Source organism: Pagrus pagrus (assembly GCF_965226575.1).
Source record: "Pagrus pagrus genome assembly, chromosome: 9".
Classification (NCBI taxonomy): Eukaryota; Metazoa; Chordata; class Actinopteri; order Spariformes; family Sparidae; genus Pagrus; species Pagrus pagrus.
The window spans coordinates 31720033-31739275 of NC_140193.1; the positions used below are offsets into that span (position 1 = coordinate 31720033).

The window sequence follows — 19243 nt, forward strand, 5'->3', positions numbered from 1 at the left end:
TAATCACTACTACTGTTATCACTAGTAATCACATTTCCATGTGCATTTCATTATTATTGCTGTAATACATCTTTATGTACTTTCACTCCTGTCAACCATCGCTTATAATTGAATACATTGTGATCTCGTTGATCTGCTCTGTACATGCGACATCTATTGCACGTCTGTCCGTCCTGGGAGAGGGATCCCTCCTCTGTGGCTCTCCCTGAGGTTTCTTCCGCATTTTTTTTCCCTGTTAAAAGGGCTTTTTTTTGGGGCAAGTTTTTCCTCACTCGAATCGAGGGTCGAAGGACAGAGGGTGTCGTCTCTGTACAGATTGTAAAGCCCTCTGAGGCAAACTGTGATTTGTGAATTTGGGCTATACAAATAAAATTTGATTTGATTTGATTTGATTTGATTTGATTCCTCCGTTTTCCCGTGATAATGAGTTAATTTTATTTGTTTGCATGGCCCTTTAGGGCTTCCGTAGACTCTCAAGGTCTTAATATATATGTCTTTGTTCTAACCAATAGGGGGGAAATTATGTCTATTTTAAAATAGAAATGATTTGTAAATGTGAGCTAAGAAATTTCCAAGTAAATATATATAATGGTTCTAATGGAGTCTTGCTCAATTTTACACCTACTCTGTGATAGTAGTTTCACATAGCCAGACCTCCACAGTGCTGTGTCAGGGCTAGAGAAAGGTCTGGCTGCACTAATTCTCATTCTGGGTTAGGGGAACAAATGCTTTGGCCTGTTGGCATGTCTTCAAACCAATCACAATCCTCTTGGGTGGTGAACCACTTAATAGAGCTTTTTCAGAAAGACTTAACCGCCACCACAAGGAAACAAAAGTTCCATACTCCATACTTTAACTGAGATGCAGTGACAGTGCCCCTGCAAAATTGTGTTCTCACAAAAGCAAAAAGGTAACTCATTGTTCTTTCACATAGTGATGGGGATTTTTGAAAATGGTACACGCAGATAACGGAAGGAAGAGGGAATAGGTGACAAATGAGCAACGGTCTTCATCTGGTAAGTCAGACTACTGTCATAGTGATAGAAGAGCTACCGAGTAGTTAAATAATAACCCTAGGAAAGCTTCTGTCCAAGTTCCTCCCAAACGTCCCATTATGGGTCAGTCACCAAGTAGTCCCTCTCTCCCTCTTCAAGATGTAAAATGTGTCTACCAGGGCAGGCAAGTGTATCATTCCAAAAGGTTTACAATGACTGAATATTTATTTGGGTTTACATAGATTTCTGTCAGTTTTCAGACATTTTTAGCATTTCTTTTGAGAAAATTGGAGGTGATCAACTGCTTACAACACCTGTCAAATTGATACTCACATGACAGAGACTGCTGTGCAAGGTACTTATCAGGAACAATACAGTACTTCTTGCCCAAACCACCCCACAATATCTCTATGCTCAGCCATGCACACACAACTCAATGGAACAGCCATCAGAATGGGGTTTAGTATCTTGTCCGAGAATCCTTCGATGTGCAAGCCTAGGAGAATTGGGGATCAAACCACCAATCTTCCAATATGCGGACCACCTGCTCTAACTCTGAAGCCAAGTTTCCTTTCTTTCTCCAGGATGTTTCCTAGAAAATTATAAGGAAATTACTGGACCTGTAAAATTAAGTGTTATTAGATTTTCCTAAGGCACAAGTGTCAAATGTATACCAGTGACTGCAGAGACAGCAGTAGCTCTTCTGTAATACCTCTCATTTCAACTTTGGCCCAGATAAATTACAGACATTCTGCATGTACTCATCCTCTATTACATCTCTGCAGAGATCCAGGATAACAGCATGGGGACAGCTGCATGAAATGATGGTAAATGAGAGGGGTGAGATGCAGCATCCAGCCACCCCATTTGTCTTAGTCCCAGCCTAATCTCACATTAAAGAGCCAAAAGGCCAGTGTGCAGATTAACTGGTGTTCACTGCTGAAACAGGTTGACTCCTCAGTGGAGGAGTCTATTTAGGAGGAGTGAAAGGAACACTGAGAAGTCATGTCGAAAGTTCAACAGCAATTTTTTTATTTAGAAAAATAAATCATGTGACAGAGCGTTTTGTCTAACAACAGCACTGAATTGGATCACTGGCTGTCTGACCAAACTACTTACATTTATCAGGGTGAAGAGAAAGCAGTGGCTGGTTTTACAACAGGGATATTATTTTTCAGCTACACAGAGAACATCAGTGCACATATCGCAAGACACATTCTAAACTTCGCAGTATGAAAAATGTGTTGTAAATCAACATGTTCATTTGATTGCAATGTAATGTTGAAGAGCATTTTTTATCCCAAAGAGAGCTGACATGCTTTGACACTATTCCCTCCCCCATCCACAACCTGACATATGGCAATCACACCCACCACTGTCCCTGTATAGAGAAAGATCAGGCCCATAAGAGGAAAACAGTCCATGCATAGGAGGCAAAAGCAATGACAATGTCCCTCCATTACGGTGTAGCATATAGAGGCAGCAACAACACTGAGCCACATGCAATAAGAGGATTAATGCATTTATGGAAAAGCTGCAGAAGCTACATTTAGAGTTGAATGAATAGAAATGAGCAGAGAGGACATCTGTTTAGGAGATAACTACAGGAGCTCTAATCTCCTTTAACTTAACACATAGATGTGAATGAAACTGAAAAAAAATACACTCGTAACAGACTCTGTAATGCTATGAATATTACATAATATTAATTAAAATGGAAGTTTATTCAACAAAAGGTGGAGGTTCACATATACATTTTCACCACGTCACCACAGTAATCCACAGTTTGAAATCAACACCCGTCTCTGTAATTGCAGAAAAATAATCCAGCAACCGTACAGCTTTAGCATAGCTGTTTATGAACTGGGAGAGATATGTATCAGGCATGTAGCTGTGATTTCTCTTATATAAGTCATCTATAAATATCATAGATTATTGTATATTGACATCTCATATCAAGATAAATGCTGCTATGTCAACGTCAGTCTTTTTTCTGAAGATAGCTAAACATATTCAATTGACCGCACTTGCATTTCAGCAGAAAAAAACCCACAAACTATGTTTGGCAGGGCAGACTCACACCAGTAACAACACATGCAAGGATGAGTATTCCCTTGGTGCTTTCTTGGATAAATATAAACATCTTTTATCCCATCTGCAAATTGAAAAGTTACTCCTTGTTTCTGTGGGTAAGGAAGCAAACCCCATTTCATTGATTCTCATGTGCAAGAGAGACAGAAATTATCATCTGACTGGCCAATCAGACCAATGACGAGCCACACTGTAAGGATACAGAGAAATGATTGGTTTGCCATGGCCCATTGCCCTCTGACCCCTGCAGAGAGCTGCCCATCCTCTGGCTCCAGCAGGGTCCCATTGCGGAGGCTCTCTGTACTGTTCCCCATTTCCTCTCTGAGCTCCTGCTGGAGCAACTTGGAAATGAGGCTGTTGAAGCGGTTCTCTGTGGTGGAGATGATCTCAGAGGAGGCTGTGGTCAGGTTCAGCTCTGCAGGGTCTACACACGTGCCGTTCACCTTAGCAAAGTTCACCTCACTGAGATCTAGCCCTGTGACAGATGAAGGTGAGGCACAGGGGATGTCCCGCACCAGCTTGTAGTTTTCCATCCACTCTTTCAGCCACTCAAGGGAGCAGTCACATTCCCAAGGGTTTCGGAAGAGGTAGAGGCGACCCAGGAAGTAAATGGGCTGGAAAACAGGGAAGGGGAGGGTGGTGAGGTTGTTGCTGTTCAAGTGGAGCGTGATCAGGCTGGTCAGGTTCTCAAAAGTGCCTTCCTCGATGTATAGCACCTGGTTTCTGTCCAGATACAGGACCTCCAGCTCCACCAGGTCACTAAACCAGGTCTTGGACACATTGGTCAACTGGTTACCCCCAAGGTTGAGCATCGTTAGGCGGCTGAGCCCCTTAAAGGCATTCCGGGGCAGATCAGACAGCAAGTTGTCATTGAGGTAGAAGTTCTCCAGCCGCACAAGGTCCTGGAAGGACTGATCATGGATCACGTTGATGCGGTTCTCCTGAAGGTTCAGGTACCTGATATAAGAAGACAGACATGTTACAAGGAACTGAGCTAGAAACTGTGGGGTAATTTTTCCCAATAAGCCTTTCATAGAGCAACTAAATCAGGTTGTAAGGAGACCACTAAAGCCAAAATACACGCAAAAGCAAAATCACACATTTTAAAGAAACCTAAAATGTACAAAAAGAGAATACTTATGGAGGAGGATAATAAATGCGCTGAAGCATCCAGGTTTATTGGCAGAAAATGAAAAACACAACACCAAGCTCTAAAAATGAGATGTACAACCGCCCTAACACGGTAGTAGCTACAAGGACTGAACTGGTGCTACATTTTTCTTATGGTTAACAAATCCCATGAAAACACACCCAATAATGCGGAAGCCCATCTGCTCCGTCTGAAGATGTGAAAAACAAATATATAATTTAATTTATAATAGAGCCTCTTTAATTTGTTGAAACAGCTGAATACTGCAGTTTTTAGCAAATATTACTAAAATACGAGGAAACAGGAGTGCATTTGCTTGGTATTAATACTCATTTGTTTGCTGTGAGAGTAGAGTTTATAGAATGAGAGGGGCCCAGTTGCAATTGAGGACAAAAAAAATGACTCAAATTCTTACCGGATGCACGTTTGCAGTGGATTTCTCTCTTTATATTTTCACTACCTGCGACAGTGGGGCTGTGTGTGTGCACGTGTGTGTGTGTGTACAAATACATTATACACAAAAAAATGTGTACATATGTTGTCTAATTGAGTGCCTCGTCTTTTGTATTGATGAAAGTTTGATGTCCATTCAAGTCTTCAAAGTGCTCCAACTGCCAGTCACCTACAGTGAGACTGTCTGCACAGAAACAAAACGGGACTTTTACTTCAGGAACCCCGGATGCTGAAACTCCTTCCACTCCACAGCATACCTAGTCAATGTGTAGTATTGTGTATAAAATCTATATCCTACTATTTGATTTAGTAGTAGTAATAGTTGTAGTATATCAACCAGCAGTGGCAGAGTTGAGCAGTGCTCTGAAGTCAGTGAGACATCCTTGATTTAGTATGGTTTGCATGCTATAAGGGACCATAATATGGGGCCCTTTCTCAGTAAAAGCCTTTTCTGTAATCTGTGATTTGACATCAGTCTGGTGCAATTTTCCCCCCTTAAAAGTCACTCAGTAAGGTCAATAAGGTCTACTCATCTAGTTAGGTCATATTTTTAAAAAAATTCCAGACAAATGTATGAGCCTTTGAGCCACTGAGAAGTCCAGATTTAAGAGGATGACAGCATCATGTTCCTAGATCAAGGCTATTTACTGTATTAACTAGCTGGCTAGCTAACTACCATGTGAGCATTAGTAGTTAGCCCACTATGAATTGTTTATAATTCTTAATCACAAAACAATACCCGTGGCCTTTACACATAGGTATACTATTGATAAATTATCTCCTGCTAATAGCTTTGTCAGATGATGCTAACCTGCTCGCCAGTAAGTTAGCTATACATAATCAACTACCAGGATGTGACTTACTTGAGACTACCCAGGCCCAGCAGGGAGTTGTAGGCCACTGCCTCTATCTTGTTCCTCTCTAGATAAATGTGAGTCAGGTTCTCCATGCCTCTGATGGCTCCAGGGATTCTCCTGAAGTTGTTTTGGAAGCAGAGCAGCTCCTTTAGCGCTGTTTGCTCTATGAAGATGCGGTCAGGGATGTTGAAGAGGTTACAGTCGGACAAGTCCAGGCGCACCAGCTTCTTCAGTCCTGTGAACGTTCGTGTGTGAAGATAACTAATGTACTCGTTGTGCGCCATTTTCAGGTCCACTAGGTTGGAGAGGCCCTGCAGGATAGAGGTTCAGCTGTGAGTTAATGTACACATTTGAATATATACTTTCTCAAGCTAGTATTTAATTTACATGATCCCAAACTACAGCTATCTTCAGCCAGGTTAAAATGAATTTATATGTAAATTTGAGCCATGTATCGATAAATCTGGACATAAGAATGTTTTAAAAGGATTTCCTAACAAGGCAGTTCATACCAAAATACAATCCCACTGAAAGGGATAGTCCATCCAGAAATCAAATACCTATTAATCATATCACCGCACAGGCTACATGGAATTGGTTACAACAAGGTCTGTGGATTATTTTGAGCAGGGCTATCCAAAATGGGGCCCCCTGGCCAAAGTTGGCTCATCTTAAGATTCAGTTTGGCCCACCAGATGCTTCTATCAAAATAATAATAATAATAATAACAATAATAATAATTATAATAAATAACATAATGTGAGTTTGCCAGGCAGGAGGCTGGTCAGTCATGGGAGCTTGGGATCCTTGTATCATTTTGGTAGGTGTTTGCTTTTGAGCAGCATTCATTTTCAGTTTTGGCTCTCCAAGAGAATACGATTGAGCACCCCTGATCTTGTGTAACCAGGTCAGGATTTCTTGAAGAAGATATTGCTATTGAGTTTCTCAAATGTATTCTTTTGGGGCTTTGAGTGGGCGCAGAGTGCCAGTTCCATTATTTATGATAGCACATATGGATGGAGACACATTGTTACTAATTGATGTACTGAAAATAAAATAAAATATTTACATCTTTGGTATACAAAACTGCCTTATGACTTAGTTATGACCTAGTTTTTCAAATGTAATTTTGTGACCAAGTACAACCATTTTAATTTCAATCACCTCCATTGTTTTGTGATTGCAGCAGATTTTTCTGCAGTAAATATCTCAAAATCCAGCCAAATAAAACCCTAACCCCTTACTACGAGCAACTCTGCAAGGAGAGGGTTAGGATTGACTGAAAATAATTACTACTTGGGATACATTTATTTACATCGAGGCAGTTGCAAGCATTATTTGCATTCAAAATCTAGAGAATGTGCAGCTTTGACAGATATGTGCTTTTGGTTTTCCAGACACCTGTCTGTCACACACAGACAGAAAAAAATGACTTGACAGTCAACAGTAGCCAAGAAAATAAAGCTCAAGCAACAGTTTTTTTCTAAATTGTATTCCCTCATTTCTATTGTCCAAAATTTTGCTTTTACTTTTTAAGTAAAATGAAATACCATAGACCTTTTTCACAGCAGCCATTTTGACATTAAACAGCAGGGTAAACACAGGTGTTACCAATGACACTAATTAAGATTCTGTTCCATTCAGGTCAGACAGAGTCAAGGTGCTGCTATTGTGCATGTTGGCTCACTAGAAAGTCTCTGCTACACTAAATGGAATGGAACCCTCATTTACTCTCACTAATGAAACCTGTGTTTACCCTCTCTTTCATGTCAATATGGCTGCTGTGAAAAAGGTCTATACAAATAATTGAAAAGGGACAGACAATAGCTTGATTTTCTTTTTCAGTAAAAATTCCTAAAACCATGCCATTAATTTTTTCCTCCTCTCTCTAAGAAAAGAAAAAATGCAAACAAACTTATGCACAAAAACTCAGCTGACCTTGAAGGCTCCAGGAGTAATGAAGGAGATGTTGTTGTGGTCCAGAGAGAGAGACTTGAGGGAGGGCAGGGTGCCGAAGGCCCTCTCTGACAGGAACTTGAGTCTGTTCTTTTCCAGGTTGATGGCAGAGGCCTCGCACGGAAACTCTTTTGGCAGCTCACCTAGGCCAGAGCGGTCGCACAAGACGCTGCAACTCTTCTCCTGTGTGCAGGAGCAGGATGTCGGACAGGCCCGAACACATGCCCACCGTGCCAGCACCGCCTGAGGCAGCAGGCACAGCATAGAGACTTAAAGCAGGACAGAAGGAGGACACAGACAACATGGAAGTGAAAACACAGCAGTCAGTCCTAAATATTTCACTGCAAAGAACCACTAGAGCCAGACAAACAAGTGGAAATGTCCTTTCTCAAAAACCAGCGCTCAGGTGAGCTCAGCACTATGTAAATGGGTGTTGTAAACCACCCCCACCCCCATCAACCACCAAACATATTATTTCCTCCGTTTTCCTGTGATAATCAGTTCAATTTTATTTTTTTCTCAAAATCACAAGTTATTTATCCATTATCATGGAATAGCAAATGTTTTATACTGTACGGTTGAGGAATCAATGCATAAACATGATATCAAAGTCTTTTCTTGTAATGAGACCAAAGTCATTTACATTTACATTTACATTGAGGGCATTTAGCAGACGCTTTTGTGACTTACAATAAGTACAAAATTGTCACAAGAAAGAAATCACAACATGTCACTGAAGTCTGAACAAGTGAGTCTTTAGTCTTTTGCAGAAAATGGCGAGTGATTCTGCTGTCCTGACATTGGTCGGGAGTTCGTTCCACTACTGGAGCGCCAGAGCAGAGAAGAGTCGAGACTTCGCTGAGCGGCCTTTGTTTGCTCTTAGCGATGGCGGTACCAGCTGGCCAGCTGATGTAGTAGAGCGAAGTGCTCACGCTGGGGCATGTGGTCTGACCAGTGTTTGGAGGTAGATTGGTGCAGTTCCGTTGACGGCCTTGAAGGCCAGCACCATGGTCTTGAATCTGATGCAGGCCGCAACAGGAAGCCAGTGGAGGTCACGGAGGAGGGGGTCACATGGGAGAGTTTGGGTAGATTGAAAACAAGGCACGCTGCAGCGTTCTGGATACGCTGCAACGGTTTAGTTGCAGAGGCTGGGAGTCCAGCCAAGAGCGAGTTGCTGTAGTCCAGGCGGGAGATGACCAGCGATGGGACCAGGAGTTGCATTGCGTCCTTTGTGAGGAAAGACTGGATGCTGCGGATGTTGCAGAGGGCAAATCTGCAGGATCGGGCCACGGCGTGATGTTGGAGGTGCAGGATAGTCCGTCGTCGAGGATTACGCCCAGGTTCCTCGCAGTTGATGAAGGTGATACCGTGACGTCGCTGACAGTGACCGACAGGTCCATATAAGAGCAGTCTTTCCCTGGGATGAAGAGGAGTTCAGTTTTACTAAGGTTGAGCTTGAGATGATGCACAGTTGTCCAAGCGGAGATGTCTGGCAGACATTCCGAGATGCACTTTTGGACCTGGCTCTGCACTCACTTGACCATTTATGTGCCCTGAACTGATATCCCCCTTACATTACTTTCGTAGAAGTAACATTACACTAAGTCTAGGGTGAGGTTTTCAAGATACAAGCTCAATTTATTAAACAACACAGGGTTGTACTTTTTTTTTTTCATTGTAGTCCCTTTATGCTACTCAAAATAAAATTATAAAACTATTATTTGTGGTGGAGTGTGTAGGATGAATTGAGGAGTCTCACAATCTGAGGAAAGAAGGTAGTCTGGTGGTATGGCAGCAGATACTTGCCAGATGGCAGCAGGGTGAACAGTGGCTGGGGTGGGTGTTGTCTTTTAGTATCCTTTGGGCTCTGTGCAGACACCTCACTTCAGTGATATCACTGATGATTGGTAGATGGGTATCAATGATGTTCTGGATGGTTTTAATTACCTGATCTTTCCTGATGGACAGATACCGGTAGCTTTGTTGCTAAAGTAACTGTTAACTGCTCAGTTAGCTGAGCAGCCAGTGTTGTCGTCGCTTTGAGTGGTCAGTAGACTGGAAAAGTGCTATAGAAATGCAAGTCCATTTACCATCCATTTACCATTTACAGGGACACCTCATATCTGAAGGCAAGTGCTAGTGTTAGGAAGTCACCTACTAGACCTTCACATTTACTGCTTGGAGAAGAAGGTTTTGCTCTGTTCAGCATCAGGCACTATGATGTCCTCTTGGGATTCCAGGCAGCAGGGCACACTTCTCCATATTTGTCAGTGTGCTGGAAGAAGAGTCTGATCTCTTATCCACAGAGTGACCCTCAGGCAAGTCACTGATGGTGATCTGCCTCATAATGTCCTTGTTGTCAATAACAAGCAGACCCCTGGAGGACATTGCCGTCGTCCTCCTTCAGCATACTGTGGTCTCTGGAGATGGCCTTGGTGAGGTCTGCCAGAAGTGGGGATTTTCATTGCACCGAGACCTTCCTGCTTCCTTGGTGTGATGATCCATGCCAAGTGTCTATGGAACAGCCGACAACCTTGTAGCCAGCACTGCTTACCTCCTCTGCTCTGTCCCTGAAAGCCATGATTTCAGTGGGACACACACATATGAAGTACTAGGGTCAGCAGAGGACCAAATATTTCTCTTTGTAGTCATTCATTCTGGCTTCCTGGTTGGGAACATTTTTTAATTGCCTTTCTGATCACCACATCATCATTACATTTGTGATGCATGATGTCACTGAAGATCCAAAGTATATTCCTCAAGACTGATGTTGTTATCCTGAGTGGCAGCATCTCTGAACATTTGCCAGTCTGTGCACTCAAAACAGTCCTGTAGGGACTTTAGGTACAGTAATGATGTACATACAGCTGATATTTAAATATAAAAATACTGTGTGTCTGACATAACCGTATTTATTGTTTAGGGTATGTTTCTTAATAGTTTAACAAACAGGATCTGCTTTATTGGCCAAGTATACAATGAATTTGATTCAACTGTTTTCATTGCTATCAATGCAATTACTCAGGAATGGACATACAGTCATGGTCAAACGTTTACATACAATTATAAAGAACATGTACATCATGGCAGTCTTCAGTTCCAATGATTTCTACAGCTCTCATTTTTCTGTGATGGAATGAGTGGAACACAAACTATTTTTTCACAAATCAAATCAAATCAAATTTAATTTATATAGCCCAAAATCACAATCACATTGCCTCTTTGGGCTTTACAGTCTGTACAGTGAACGACATCCTCTGTCCTTAGACCCTTGATTCGAGTGAGGAAAAACTTGCCATCTTGATGGAAAAAAGACCCTTTTAACAGGGGAAAAAAAAGACGATGGAAGAAACCTCAGGAAGAGCCACAGAGGAGGGATCCCTCTTCCAGGACGGACAGTCATGCAAAAAACCTTAATGAAATTTGGTTCAAATCTGAATTTATTATAGATCTTCTGAAAATATTACCAAATTTGCTGGCTCAAATATACACACACATTAATTCTAATATTTGGTTAAATGTCCCTTGGACATTTTCACGTCAATTGGATGCTTTTGATAACCATCTACAAACTTCTGGTCGTCCTCTGGCTGAATTTTTAACCACTCCTCTTGACAGAATCGGTGATTTTCAACTAAATTTGTTAGCTTCCTGGCACAGACTTGTTTCTTCAGCACAGTCCACATGTTCTCGATGGGGTAAAGTCAGGACTTTGGGAAGGCCATTCCAAAATCTCAATTCTAGCCTGATTTAGCCATTCCTTTACCACTTTTGATGTGTGATAATCCTCCTTCTTCATTATTCCATTTACTTTCTTTAGAGCACCAGATTCACTGGTAGTAAAATAGCCCAACAGCATAATACTACCAGCACCATGCTTGACAGTTGGTATGGTGTTCTTGGGGTGAAAGGCCTCACCTTCTCTCCTCCAAACATATTGCTGGTCATTGTGGCCAAACAATTCAATTTTTGTTTCATGTGACCACAGAGTTTTCCTCCAGAAGGTTTTTTCTATGTCCACATGGTCAGCAGCAAACTTCAGTCGAACTTTAAGGTGCCCCGTCCAGAGCAAGAGCTTCTTACTTGCCCAGCACTTGACTGTGGACACTGACACCTGTCTTCCAGCAGCTTCTAATTCATTGAAGACTTTGGTGGTTTTTGTTTGACTCTTGACCATCCAGACCAGTTTTCTGTCAGCAGCAGGTGATAGTTTGTGTTTTCTTCCTGATGGTGCCAGTGACACAACTGTGCCATTCACTTTATACATACAAACAGTTGTTTGTACAGTTGATCTTGGGACCTGTAACTGCGTTGAAATGGCTCCAAGTGACTCTCCTGACTTGTCTTGTGTTTTTCAGATCAATGCTGAGCTCCTTAGACTTTCCCATTGTAGTGTTTGTGGCTGAGTCTAGTGGCTGTATCAAACAAGCCCTATTAAAATGGACCCAGAAAAGTCAGCAGCTGTTATCAATCACAATCAATCAGCTACAGCACATATGTTGTTCAACAGTTCCCATCCATTGCACACTGAGTTTCAGCTTCTCCCCTCTGAGCGCAGGTTTACAATCTCTAGGTGTAGAACAAAAAGACACAAGAACAGTTTTGTCCCTGCAGCCATTACACTGAGGAATAAGTCATAGCTATATTTTGCACAGGTGATTATTTATTGCTGCTTTTTTTTTTTTTACTCATTGCTGCATTTATTTATTTTATTTACTTATTTATTATGTATGTTTTTACAACCTAAACATTTTTTACTGATTCATTATGTTTTATTTTCATTTTACTATTAGTATTTTAGTTCACTTCAGTATCTTAGTATGATCTGGACCTGTAAGAACTTTTTAATTTGCCATTTTTAATTTTGAGCTGGCAGATATGGTCACATTTTCAGAAGACCCATAATAAATTAATTATTGAACCAAACTTCATGAAGGTTTTTTGTGACAAAGTAGTTTGTGTTCCACTCATTCCATCACAGAAACATGAGAGCTGTAGAAATCATTGGAACTGAAGACTGCCATGATATACTTGTTCTATACAAGTGTATGTACTTTGACCACGACTGTATCAGCTAAGAACAAAGACAACAAAGCTGAACAAATAGAGGCAAAGAGTAGATAGGACTGTTATATACACAATTTGTGAAAAAATCATAAAAAGCACCAGTTCAATATGTTCTCCAGTACTTTATTAGATCAAGGTCATATCAATATTTTTTCAACTCTCCACCTAAACTACCAAAAAAAGTATCTAGAACTATCTATCAGAAACATGGCTCAATGATGATAGTGTCTTTTATTCAGAACCTCAATAAAAGGTTGTGCATTCATGACAACAAAGCTGAACAAATAATGGCAAAAAGTGGATAGGACTGTAATATACACTAATATGTGAAATAATATGTGTATATATATATATATACAGTACAGACCAAAAGTTTGGACACACCTTCTCATTCAATGAGTTTCCTTTCTTTTCATGACTATTGACATTGTAGATTCACACTGAAGGCATCAAAACTATGAATTAACACATGTGGAAATATGTACTTAACAAAAAAGTGTAAAACAACTGAAAATACGCCTTATATTCTAGTTTCTTCAAAGTAGCCACCTTTTGCTCTGATTACTGCTTTGCACACACTCTGCATTCTCTTGATGAGCTTCAAGAGGTAGTCACCTGAAATGGTTTTCACTTCACAGGTGTGCCCTGTCAGGTTTAATAAGTGGGATTTCTTGCCTTATAAATGGGGTTGGGACCATCAGTTGTGTTGTGCAGAAGTCAGGTGGATACACAGCTGATAGTCCTACTGAATAGACTGTTAGAATTTGTATTATGGCAAGAAAAAAGCAGCTAAGTAAAGAAAAACGAGTGGCCATCATTACTTTAAGAAATGAAGGTCAGTCAGTCCGAAAAATTGGGAAAACTTTGAAAGTGTCCCCAAGTGCAGTCGCAAAAACCATCAAGCGCTACAAAGAAACTGGCTCACATGAGGACCGCCCCAGGAAAGGAAGACCAAGAGTCACCTCTGCTGCGGAGGATAAGTTCATCCGAGTCACCAGCCTCAGAAATCGCAGGTTAACAGCAGCTCAGATTAGAGACCAGGTCAATGCCACACAGAGTTCTAGCAGCAGACACATCTCTAGAACAACTGTTAAGAGGAAACTGTGTGAATCAGGCCTTCATGGTAGAATAGCTGCTAGGAAACCACTGCTAAGGACAGGCAACAAGCAGAAGAGACTTGTTTGGGCTAAAGAACACAAGGAATGGACATTAGACCAGTGGAAATCTGTGCTTTGGTCTGATGAGTCCAAATTTGAGATCTTTGGTTCCAACCACCGTGTCTTTGTGCGACGCAGAAAAGGTGAACGGATGGACTCTACATGCCTGGTTCCCACCGTGAAGCATGGAGGAGGAGGTGTGATGGTGTGGGGGTGCTTTGCTGGTGACACTGTTGGGGATTTATTCAAAATTGAAGGCATACTGAACCAGCATGGCTACCACAGCATCTTGCAGCGGCATGCTATTCCATCCGGTTTGCGTTTAGTTGGACCATCATTTATTTTTCAACAGGACAATGACCCCAAACACACCTCCAGGCTGTGTAAGGGCTATTTGACCAAGAAGGAGAGTGATGGGGTGCTGCGCCAGATGATCTGGCCTCCACAGTCACCGGACCTGAACCCAATCGAGATGGTTTGGGGTGAGCTGGACCGCAGAGTGAAGGCAAAAGGGCCAACAAGTGCTAAGCATCTCTGGGAACTCCTTCAAGACTGTTGGAAGACCATTTCAGGTGACTACCTCTTGAAGCTCATCAAGAGAATGCCAAGAGTGTGCGAAGCAGTAATCAAAGCAAAAGGTGGCTACTTTGAAGAAACTAGAATATAAGACATATTTTCAGTTGTTTCACACTTTTTTGTTAAGTATATAATTCCACATGTGTTAATTCATAGTTGTGATGCCTTCAGTGTGAATCTACAATTTTCATAGTCATGAAAATAAAGAAAACTCTGAGCTTTTGGTCTGTACTGTATATACATACACACACATATATATATATCATAAAAAGCACCAGTGACCAACAACATTAATAAAGCGTTTATATACAAGTCAAGTGTATGTTATGAACACTACATTTAGTGCAAAGGAAATACATATTCAATGGATATATGTGTGTAGATGGGTTGGGTTGGATGTTTATGTACAGTATATGCATGTATACATGTCTATACAGACTATATGCATATATTATGCAGGATTTATAGTGACAGTGATGGATTGATATGTACATATTAAAAACAAAAACTGTCTGTTTAAATAGTAAAAAATAGAATCTGTTATTGATATAATCTGTTATTGGTGTGGGATAGACTTTTTCACTTTCTTGCTGAGAGTAAGATGAGAAAATTGATACCACTCTCATACCTGCAAAAACTTCACTCACTTCATATAAAGACCGTAAACATGGGTATTTATCACTTTTTTAACAACAAACCGTGAACAGCAAAATAATTTAACATGGAATTACTTGCAACAAGATAAGAGCTACAAATCATGTTTACAAGTGATTGTTGATTCAATGTTTGCCCGCATGGACAGTCTTGTTAAAGATGTACTGAAAATGTCCAAAGATATTCAAGACATTAAAGCTAGCCTCCAATTTTCCAGCAAGCCACCCAGGCATGCAGCACCAAATAAATCCAAATTATCTCTGACAGCCTTGCTGATAACCAAACTTCCATAAATAATCTGTTTGCAAAAATGGTTTATTTGGGAAATTAGACAAGAAGGAACAACCTGCTGAAAGATGGAGTGCCTGGTTCAAAATCTGAATGTTGCAGTCAGGCAGATATCAAGGTAAAGAAAATACTGACTACTTTAAAATAGATTCCAAGCTTATAGAAATTTAAAGATTTATGACTCATGATCTCTTTATGATCTCAATATGACAATTTTGGATGTCCCAGATCCACTGTAGTTAAATTGCTTCGATACTAAGACAGGGAGGACATTTTGAAGAGAGCCAAGTCTTCTAAAGGCACTAACATCTTCATCAATGAGGACTTTTTTAATTATGTTTGCATGAAATGCAAAGAACTTCTACCGCAACCCAGAGAGGAGAGGAAGAAGGGGAACATTGCCTTGCTGAAATATGATCAACTAGTTGTGCACCCTCTCCAATCAGGTTAAATCTCCCCTAGCTATCGTTAATCTTGTCTGTCTAATGTTACAAATGTCACAGATCACCACTGAATATATTATTATGGGTAGTTTTGTGAAGCTGTCATGTGTAATGTAAATGAGTCAAATTCTATTTCAATCAACGACTTGGCCAATTATTCACAGAAACTAAATGACAGAAAAGATATGATGTACATTGATGCAGATATAAACTTACTCAACTAAAGAAAGCCCCAAGATCTTAGCAAGTATTACACTGAAGAGGACTTCAGTGTTCATAAGTAGTTTCTATTAGTTCTAATAGTTTAGTGTCAACTCTCCACTTTAACTACCCAAAAATTAACATCAAACCCAATCTATCAGAATCATGGCTTAATGATGATAGTGTCTTTCTATTGAGTACCTCAATATAAGGTTGTGCATTCATGCAGAAAAACCAAAATGGGAGGAGGAGTTCAATCTTTGTTGACAGCACTTTTTAGTTTATTGAAAGGAGAGAGCTTAGCGAAAATTTAGATAAAATTAAGGAATTTTAAAAACTATATTCCTGTATAGAACCAATGTCTTTAAAGTTGACCCACTGCCAAAACTCAAGCCTTTGTATTTTGTATTTGACTGCCAATTTCACTCGATAAAAACCACCATGTTTACATGTTTAGCTCTTCTTGTTGTTCCCAAATTAATCAGATTTATCGAGCAGTCTTCTTCAGCAGACCTTTGACTAGTCGTAGCAGGACAAACACAGCTGGTGTAAGTAGTAGAACACTGCTCAAAAAAACACTTAATCATCACAGTTTAACACCAAGTCAGTTTCAGGGATGTCAATCTGTCCATTTAGGAAGCACAAGTGATTGTGAATCAGTTTTCAACTGCTTTGGTACAAATGAAACTACTGGTAGCATGAGGCGGTACCTGCAGTCCAATCCGGTTGCACAGATAGTCCAGCTCCTCCAGGATGGCACATCCATATGTGCAGTCACAAGAAGGTTTGCTGTGTCTCCCAGCACAGTCTCAAGATCATGGAGGAGATACCAGGAAATCAGCCAGTACACGAGAAGAGCTGGACAGGGCCGTAGAAGGGCATCAACTCATTAGCAGGACCGGTATCTGCTCCTTTGTGCGAGGAGGAACAGGAGGAACGCTGACCAAACTGTCAGAAACAGATTCCATGAGGGTTGCATGAGGGCCGGCGTCCTCTAATGGGACTGGTGCTCACAACCCAGCCCCGTGCAGCTTGATTGGCATTTGCGAGAGAACACCAGAATTGGCAGGTCCACCATTGATGCCCTGTTTTCTCCACAGATGACAGCAGGTTCACACTGAGCACTTGTAACAGGTGCGAAAGAATCTGGAGACACTGTCATGAACGCTATGCTGCCATTATGCAGCATGACCGGTTTGGCAGTGGGTCCGTGATGGTCTGGGGACACATATCCTTGGAGGGTTGCACAGACTGATTCTACCATGTCATAGTCAACGGTACCCTGACTGCTGTTAAGTACCCAGATGAAATCCTCAGAGCAATTATCAGACCTTACGCTGATGCAGTGGGACCTGGGTTCCTCCTGGTGCAAGGACACTGCCTGGCCTCATGTGACACAAGTTGGATCAGCCTGTGATTTAATTTTTTTTACTTTGATTTTTCGGTGAGATTTTGAATCCAGCCCTCAATGGTTTGATGATTTTGGTTTCCATTGACTGTTGTTATGTCATTTTGTTCTCAAAAATTATACAACATACATCAGCAAAGATTTTCAACTTGAATTATTCATTCATCAAGATATGATGTGTAATTAAAGTGTTCCCTTAATTTTTTTGAGCAGTGTAGTTGTAGTGACACCTGTGTTTGACAAGTTGTAATGTCTGCTGTGAAAAACATTTCAGTCAGTGATATCATCAAATGCTCTCCTTCAGCTGATTAATGGACCTTCTGATAATGTTGTTTATGTCAGATGTTTCAATTTAGTTTATTCCACTGGTCATGCAGGCATCCCACTTCAGATAACTACAAATTACACATATTCTGCAAAAAAGATTTGACCTCCTCAGTGTAGACTTTTGTTAATCTCTAAATCATATCTGCAGCATAAAGCACAAAAAAAACAAAACAACAACAACAACATGCAAATCGGTTACTCTGTTTCCCAAGACTAGATGCTCGCTATGATTTGTGCAGCAACAAGGACACTAGTGGAGTTATGATTTGATGTTTAAGTCACGTTGAATGGCAGGTTGAGGGCTAAACTGTCTCTTTGCCAGCTGCTGGTGAATCGATGATGTGATTAAGAAAGAGCAGCTTACATCAGAGATTAGCCCCACAACAATAGGTATTGTCCGTGCCTGGGATTTCACCCTCGATCCAGTTCACATTAGCTTGAGTTCGGTCTTGCCTTTTAGTCTGATCAATCAATCAGTCAATCAGTCCTCATAGATGAAAGGTTTTTGATGAAGGCAAACCCAAATGTCTGGATGGTTCATTAAAAGAGATATATATGTTAAGGAGTAAACCAACCTGAGTTAGGACATGATTGATTATTCTTAAATGAGGATTCACAGTGAGAGGAAATATTTCTTTGACCAAGCTAGTCTAGGTTGTGAGACCATTTTTACAGCTGAGGAGGAGGAAAAAACAGTAGAGGAGTGAAGGGATTGAAACTGACCAGTGAAAGTGATGACAGTCATTACTGTAGTCTCTCATCTGGGATATGCCAGGATTAACGGAGACCTGAAATGGCATAAAAGGAGCACAGCAGGACTTAATGATGAACTATTATGAATTATAATATGTAACAAAACCAGTTGTTTGAAGTCCATACGTAATCTAGTTTCAAGGACGTAGTTTTAGCTTTTTTGACTGGTAATAACAGAGAATCACAAAGAGTTTCGATCTTATACAATATATCATAACTGTTGAGCTGAGCAGACAGAAAGACCAACTGGCAGAAATTGTAGTGACATACCTGTAGATCTTCCCAGATGGTTGCATCCATGTGTGTTAAAGGTCACTGTCCAAATATACGTGTATGTGTCCATCGTGTCCATCCCATATCAGTCTGCACAGTGAGCCTTCTACTGTCTAACAGAGCAAGCTGCTTGCTAGATGCTTCTGCCTGACACAGTCCTCCAGCTAGTGTATGTGGTTGTGTTTTTACACTTCACTCTTCCCCCTTCACTCTGTATGTGTGTGTGTGTGTGTGTGTGTGTGCCGTCATACACACACAAACACACACTCACTCACACATATCAAAAAGCCATCTCTTAATGGCAGTCAAATCCCCTGGATAGAGGGAGGGATGGATGGAGATGGGCGGTTGGCAGGATTACAGAAGTAAAGCGAGGCTCTGATCAAACCACTGGGGCAGAGTGGTAACTTAGAAACACACAGATTACACCCTACCAACACACACACACACACACAGACACAGACACAGACACACACACACACACACACACACACACACACACAGCATGAAGTTGGACATAGAACTTATCAGAAATGCATATGTTGAAATGGATGAGGAGATCAGCATGCTATTATTGGTGTGACATGATGAGAG

The 19243-nt window shown here is 40.9% G+C and overlaps 1 protein-coding gene across 1 annotated transcript; it reads right to left on the reverse strand.

The window, feature by feature from the left end:
• Window positions 1-3214: 3214 nt before the first annotated feature.
• Window positions 3215-18719, reverse strand: nyx (nyctalopin; the record flags this gene model as incomplete). The annotated part of the gene is made up of 4 exons (XM_084361397.1): window positions 3215-4043; window positions 5553-5857; window positions 7485-7771; window positions 18647-18719. 4 exons carry the CDS (start codon window positions 18717-18719, stop codon window positions 3215-3217), a joined length of 1494 nt encoding a protein of 497 aa, XP_084217523.1.
• Between the last annotated feature and the right edge of the window lie 524 nt (window positions 18720-19243).